At 40.3% G+C, this 7619-nt stretch overlaps 1 protein-coding gene across 1 annotated transcript; it reads left to right on the plus strand.

Moving 5' to 3' along the window:
• The first annotated feature begins 3279 nt into the window (after positions 1-3279).
• On the plus strand, positions 3280-7218 carry LOC148031100 (putative pentatricopeptide repeat-containing protein At3g01580). The gene has a single exon (XM_087684625.1). The coding sequence runs from the start codon at positions 3693-3695 to the stop codon at positions 6882-6884; it is 3192 nt and encodes a 1063-aa protein (XP_087540751.1). The 5' UTR covers positions 3280-3692; the 3' UTR covers positions 6885-7218.
• The last annotated feature ends 401 nt before the right edge of the window (positions 7219-7619 follow it).

Genomic DNA, 7619 nt, shown 5'->3' on the forward strand with positions numbered 1-7619 from the left:
CACATAAATTGTTTTCAACTTGATTGCTTCCACTTTTATTGCCAAAATTGTAGAGGAATAGACACTGCCATTGCCTTGTGCAATTGGTAAGACCTTCCTATCATGGCCTATGTTGATGTAAAGCCTCAAATCCACAAGTTTGATTGGAGAGACTTCCACCCATGGCAAGTGTTAGTAAAATATAAAATGATGGAGAGAGGCTACTAGCCTTTCATCAAAGGGACTAGATCCGTTGATCCATCCAACCCTATGGATGTTGAAGATGATGAAAGGGCCCAAGCTGTAATAATGTTTCACTAGGATGAATCCTTAATTCACCATATCAACCAAATTGCAACTACAAAAGAGAAGTGGGACGAGCTCGAGAAATTGTATGGTACAAAGAATTCCAAAATGTTCCTAAAAATAGAGTTCTCCACCTTAGAATACAAGCAAGGAGAAGATCTAGGAAAGTTTATTTCGCACATGAAGGGTCTAATGCTTCAATTAACTTCACTTCAAGCTACGGTTGTGTTGAAGAAGATGCCATTGGAATACTCTTGAAAGTTGTGAGAAAAGTCTTTTCAACTCTTGTCACTACTCTAACAAATGTACCAAATCCTACACTTGAAGGTATCATTCAGTCTTATATAGATGAGGAGAAGAAACATAAAAAAGAAGATAGCATCAACTCATCATCTACCTTAACAACCCGTAAACAACTCTTAGTCCATACTATGACTACTAAATGCTCCTTTTGCAAACAAAAAGGGCATATTGTAAGCAATCCCTTGAAAAAAATATCCCAAAAAGATGAAGTGCAACAAATGTAAACAAATAGGGCATATCACTAGTAAATGTCCAAACTTTGCTAAAGTTCCCAAAGAATTGGAGGCCAACTATGTCTCCAAAGCATCTAAGGATTGACTTTTCTAGTATCTAGTGTGTCATCTTTCCATGAACATCATTGTAGCCCATATTTTATAAAGGCATTTCATTGATTCATTAAGGGGGGGAATCATTTACATAGACTCATGTAAACTCCTCATTAATAAGCACAAATAGCTCTCCCATAATTAGTTAATGGACATTAATCAAATGCAAAATCCCCAAAATAATGCTTCATGATGCTTTCCATAGCTCCATAGGCTCTAATGTTGGGTCAATAGCAAGCAACGATAAGTTGAAAGTTGAAGAAGCTTCAATGGTAGAAGACCTTCAGCTTTTTTTAATGCTTAGTAATGAAGAATCCAAGTGAAGAATCCGCAAATTCTTCCCCCATGAAAGCTTAGATTCAAAATGCTTCAATGCTTCAAGAATCTTGAAGAAATCTTGTTGTAGCTAAGATCAAGGAATGAAGAGAAACAAATATGCTCTAAATCTGTGAAGAGTTGTTAAGCTTTAATGGCTTGTCCATGGCTTGCATTTTTAGGGTTTCAAGACAATGGAATCCTCAAGAAAGAGAGTTTCAGTGATCAAATAGATGCCAAAGATGAGGGTAATGCTTGCAGGAAAATAGTAGAAGCTTAGCACCAAGAGTAAATAAGATTTCATGGAGCAAAATAGGCTAAAAAGTCAGTGCAAATTTTCGGTTGCTCTCCTATCCACATGGTTGCTTCAAATTGGAGCTAAATGGTATAGAGCATGCGAGGTTTAATGCCTAGGAAGACATTATTCTATCCATTGTTAAAAGGAAAACAAGGATGGATGAAGAAAGAGAAGATTTCTAATGAAAACTCCATGAATGCTTCAAGAAAACCTTGAAAGAAAAAGAAAAAGACTCTACTCCATAAAGTAATTGAAGTTTTAGTATTCTCTAAGTCATGTTACCTCTTCTTTGATCAAAATATCTTCAAAATGGCATGGAACTTGATCATGACCTACTATTTTAGCTATGGTGTTGCCAAATTCATCCAAGACTCCTATCAGAGCTCTCAAAATAGTCTTTAGTTCATGTAAACGGCTTGTAAGTACTTGCCATGTGTCTCCTACACCTATTACCATGGATTTTATGGAGTAAAATAAGGGAAATGAATATGGAAAATGATGGAAGAAACCAAAGGTACTAAGAGTCTAAGCTCATATACCACTTGTAAAGATGGAGATTGAGAGGAGAGCAAAAGCCTATGGAAGCAAGAGAAAGTCTAGACTAGAAGAGAAAAAGATTGGAAATAGAGAGATGAAGATAGGAAGGAGTGAGAGAAAGGAGAGGAAGCCATAGATAGTGAGCAGGAAGGTTGTAGATGAAAAAGATTTGCATTATTGAATGAATAATAGAAAAACTAATCCTCTTATATCTTATACTTATGCCAACTCTAGAGTATTATTTTCTCACTAAAATTAGATTGCATTGAAGATGGGATGCTACCACATGAATAGTTATAATCTTAAGGAGGCTAAGCAAATACAATCATACTTATATTCTTAAGGAGGATATTATGGGCTGGTAAGTTTTTAGGCTATGACTTATACATTATGTATATCTCCAACTCTTCATTCTTGGGGACACTTGAAGGCTTCGCACAATGGTATGCTTTATCCAAAAATAAAATATTACTTGCCTATTTATCTAAAAATGAAACAAGGTGCATTATTTCTTGTTGTGCAAATCTCTTTAATTTTGGTAGAGGTGTTCTAAACACTAAACTAGAAAAGATAGAAGTAAGATTGTCAAATATAGAGGATTCTTGCATGTACTTGATAATTGTTGTAATGGGTATCCACATATCAAAGAAAAGATGCAGAATCACAACATGCAAGGGAGAAAGCAAACTTGATTCACATCACATTTGAGTAGTATTTGGCAGCTAATGAGAAACCAAGAATTAGGACTTTGACAATGGCTTTTGTGTTTTATGTGCATGTGTGCGATTGCTAGGATATTTATTGTACAAAGACCCCATATCCCTTGTTGCCCCTTAGGTGATGGGGCTCTAAAATGTCCAAAAAATTACTCAATTTTTATAAAGACAAACTCAAAATTCATTCGATCTTCTAAAAATCTCGCTAGGCAAAAATACGTAAAGGGCAGCTTTAGGTGAACATTGAAGATGCCTTCTGCTAAATCTATACTTCTATACTATTAGTTAAGGAGAGGTGGGGGATGGGTGCCACATGGCAGCCCCCCACCTCCCCCACAAAAAGAAAAGGAGAACACGGGGGTGGGTGCCACGCGTCCCGCCCCCGCCCCCGCCCCCGCCCCCGCCCCCGCCCGCATAAATCGCGCCCGCCCAGCGCCGGGGCAAGTCTAGTACACACTAAGAGGGGTGGCTGAACTCCCATTTCCCCTGTTATTTGGAAAGAAGGCCCATCTTATTGAATAAGACTGATGAGGAGTGCTGTCAAAGGGGGAGTATCGACTGAATAGCATAGACAGACGCTATGATCGCGCATCTCGCCCCCCGGAGATTTCCGGAGGAAGGCTCTGAAGCTCCTCATCTCACAACTTCAAGAAGCAAACCAGGACGCCATTATTATGCTTCATCCGCCAACGATCCCATCCGCTTTAACATGCCTGCCTCCTGGAAGCACTCAAATACCAGAGTGGAGAACAAAATGGTTGTGCTTCACAACGTGGCATACCTTGTAATAAGCCGAGCCTCCCCAGATTTCAATCAGAGCAGCGAGGTTTTGTGGCCTCCGTGAGTATCTGTCCTTGCAACTTGCTGCATTTAGCTTGCGTCGGCAGCAGTTATTTCTCGAGAAGCTTCACAATGCTTCATCCGAGGAAGCTCATCAAGAGGGCAGGCTGCAGATTCTGGCTTAAAAGAGCAGCATTTCATGGACATAACAAGGCTGTCTCACAGGAGTGCCACAGCGCACTCAGAGGGCGTCCTTGTGATGTATTTGGCATGCAGAAAGAACTTGGTATTTTGGATCATAAGGATGAAGAACTTGATATTCATCGCTACATTGGCATTCTGCAGAAGTGCAGGAAAAAGAAAGATATAAGTTGCTCCAAGCAGGTACATGCGTACATCCAGCATATTGGGCTAGAGGATGATAATATCCTTGGAAATTACCTTGTGCCAATGCTTGTGGACTGTGGAAGCCTGCTGGATGCTCAGAATGTTTTTGACAAGTTGGCTTACCGAAATGTTCATTGTTGGACTTCTCTAATGTCTGGATACATTCAATCTGGACAGCCAGAACATGCTTTTACCTTATTTAGGTTCATGCAGGAAGACAAAGTGGATCCTAGCAGCTATACATACCTTGCTCTTCTGAAAGGTTGCTGCAGATTGCAGGAGGTGCAAGAGATTTATTGTGACATTGTGCAAAAGGGTTTTGAAAATGATGTTTTTGTTAGCAGCAGTTTGGTTGACATTTATGTAAAATGTAAGTCACTGTCAGAGGCACAGAAAGTCTTTGATGAGATGGAAGTGAGGAATGTTGTATCATGGAATACTTTGATAACTGGATATGCTGAACAGGGACATGAAAAAGATGTGCGTAGGTGTTTTGATCTAATGCAACTGGAGGATATCTCTCCAGATTCTGTTACATTTGTTTGCATTCTAAAGTCATGTGGCAGCAATGGAGCCACAGAAAGGGGTCGAGAAGCACATTCAGATGTTGTTTTAAGAGGGTATGATGTGGATCTTCCCATAGGAAACACTCTAGTCGACATGTATGCTAACTTTGGTTTTATTTCAGATGCAAAAGTAGTCTTTGATAGCATGCAGGCACCAAGTGTAGTATCATGGAATGCACTTATTGGTGGGTATATTGAGCATGTATGTAGTGAAGAAGCAATCAATTTGTTTGAGAAGATGCAGAGGTATTGCATTTCTGGTACATCTGTTACGTTTATTTGTGTCTTGAAAGCCTGTGGGAACTTTGCAGCTTTGGATACTGGCAGGGGGATCCATATGCAAATCATACAGGAAGGCTGGGACAAGGATCTGTTTATCAACAGCAGCATAATTGATATGTATGCAAAATGTCTCTCTCTAGATGAGGCAAGGGCCATTTTAAATGTAGGAGATCAGTCTACTGTTGCATGGAATACAATTATTGCAGGATATGCTGAATATGGACCAGATCAAGAAGCATTGAATTGTTTTGAGCAAATGGCTCTGCAAATGGTTTCTCCTAATGAGATAACACTTGCTTGTGCCTTAAAGTCATGCGCCAGTTTGAGAGCCTTGGATAAAGGTCGAGAACTGCACTTGGAGGCAGTAACGAAGGGATTTGAAAGAGATCTTGTCGTTGGCAGCACTTTGATTGATATGTATGTCAAATGTGAGTCACTTAAAGATGGACAAGGAGTAAGTGACAAGTTACCATCTCACAATGTTGTGTCTTTGACTGCTCTATTAGGAGGATATGTTGAACATGGTCTCTGTCATGAAGCACTGAACTTTTATGAACAGATACAAATGCAGGGAGTCTCCCCAAATTCCCCCATGTTAGCTACTGTCTCAAAAGCTTGTGGGAGTGTAGGACACATAGAAAAGTGTTGGCAGGTGCATGGAGAGATTCTAATGAAAGGTCTAGAAAGGGATCTTACATTAGATAATACCATAGTTGATATGTATGCCAAGTGTGGTTATTTTGCAGATGCATGGGATGTTTTCTACAAGTGGCCCACCCGAGATATTGTTGGGTGGAACTCTCTCATAGCAGGATATGCTGAGCATGAACAAACTTGTGAGGATGCAGTAGAAACCTTCCGAAGATTGCAGCAGCAGAATGTTTCACCAAATGATGTAACATTCTCTTGCATTTTGAAAGTTTGCAGTGCTCTGTCTTTAATTGAAAAGGGTCAAGACATACACATGCTTTCAGCTTTGCAAGGACTTGAAACGGACCTTATTGTTGGTTCCAGTTTGGTTGACATGTATGCCAGTTGTGGCTCTATAACAGAAGCACAGTACACTTTTGACAAAATGCCTGTCTGTAGTATTGTAACTTGGACATCTTTAATTGCAGGATATGTTGAACATGGACAAGGGGAGGAAGCCTTACATTGTTTTGAACAGATACAGCAGCGGAAATTCTCTCCCAGTGCAGCCATATTTGCTTCTGTGACAAAGGCTTGTGGTAGTATAGGTTCCTTAGAGTTCGGGCGAAACATTCATAGTGAGATCATCTTCAAGGGTTTGGAACAAGAACTTTATGTTGGCAACTCACTACTTGACATGTACACCAAGCGTGGTTCACTTACAGAAGCAGAGGATACTTTTACAAGATTGCTGACTCGAGATGTAGTTTCATGGAATGCAATGATAAAGGGATATGGGATGAATCAAAATGGTGGTAAGGCTGTACAAGTTTATGAGGAGATGAAAGCCCATACAGTAAAGCCAAATGCCATTACATTCTCATGCCTTCTCAATGCATGCAGCCATGCTAGCCTTGTTTTTAAGGGTCAGGAGATTTTTACGGAAATGAGAGAAGAATATGGCATTATACCGACCGCAGATCACTTTGCATCTATGATTGATCTTTATGCACGATCAGGACGGTTGCATGAGGCAGGAAAGTTTTTTGACAGTATGCCATTCTCTCCTTCTAGAGATACATTAACACTTTTGCTTAGTGCCTGCAAAACTCATGTTGAACCTGAACTTGGATTTAGATGCTTCCAGCAACTTCTCCACTTGAATCCAGAATTTTCAGCTCCATACGTCCTCATGGCAAACCTATATCAAAGTGCTGGAATGTGGGATGAAGCACTATGGATTGAGGAACAAAGACAATCCCAAGGAGCACAGAAGAAGCCTGGAAGTGTTTTCATTGAGGTGAACAACACCTTACGTGAGTTTGTTGTTGGCAGAGAACTTGAAAGTGAGGATCTTTCAACCATGCTTAAAACTTTAACTTCCCGCATTGAGACAATGGGGCATATCCCTAACCTTGATCTTGTGGTGAGAACTACTTCCATGATTTTGTGTGATTAGGTATGGAATATTCTTGCCAATTCAACTGATACTGAAGCAGAACTAAATCAAAACATCAACTGCTGGATGTTCCAGAGATCTGGAATCATTGAAGACCTCTCTAAACTAAATAAGAGCATCAAGTGCTGGATGTTCCAGAGATTTGGAATCAGTGAAGACAAAGTCGATAGGGATTCTGAGGTTAAAAATCCGAGTCAGTGATTTGCTGGTAATAGTCACCTGCATGGTTGCTGATGCCTTAAGGAGAAAAACATTGAAACTCTGAAGATAGGAGCAACAAAAGAAGCTATGATTGTAAAATTTGTAAAGAGGCAAGGAGACATTTGATTTGTTATGACTAGCATGTTCTTGCAATGAGGAGGTACTGTGGTGCGAGCAGTCTGTTGGGGACATACTCGTTTCCTGCATTTGAACTGCTGGGGATGTATCGATTTGACCATGCATGTTGGTGGCTCCAATAAGCACTATGTATGGTCTGCAGCCACTAGTCTGTGAGACTGCACAAATGAATGGAATTGTGAAAAGAAGGCATAAACATTGACACAAAGAGATGAACATACGAACTCAGGATGAACAGACAATGGAATCCATAATGAGGAGCATGAGATGTACAGTGCAATACCACCAGGGTACCAGCAGAATGATGACCAACAGTAGTACCTCCAATCTCGCTCTCTCCAAGGATATGCGATGATGCAATACAACCGAGAGGGAAGAGGGGTAGGCCCTAGGAGA

This window comes from Lygodium microphyllum, chromosome 9 (genome assembly GCF_053477565.2).
Source record: "Lygodium microphyllum isolate KBCC chromosome 9, Lygodium_microphyllum_v1.1.10, whole genome shotgun sequence".
Classification (NCBI taxonomy): domain Eukaryota; kingdom Viridiplantae; phylum Streptophyta; class Polypodiopsida; order Schizaeales; family Lygodiaceae; genus Lygodium; species Lygodium microphyllum.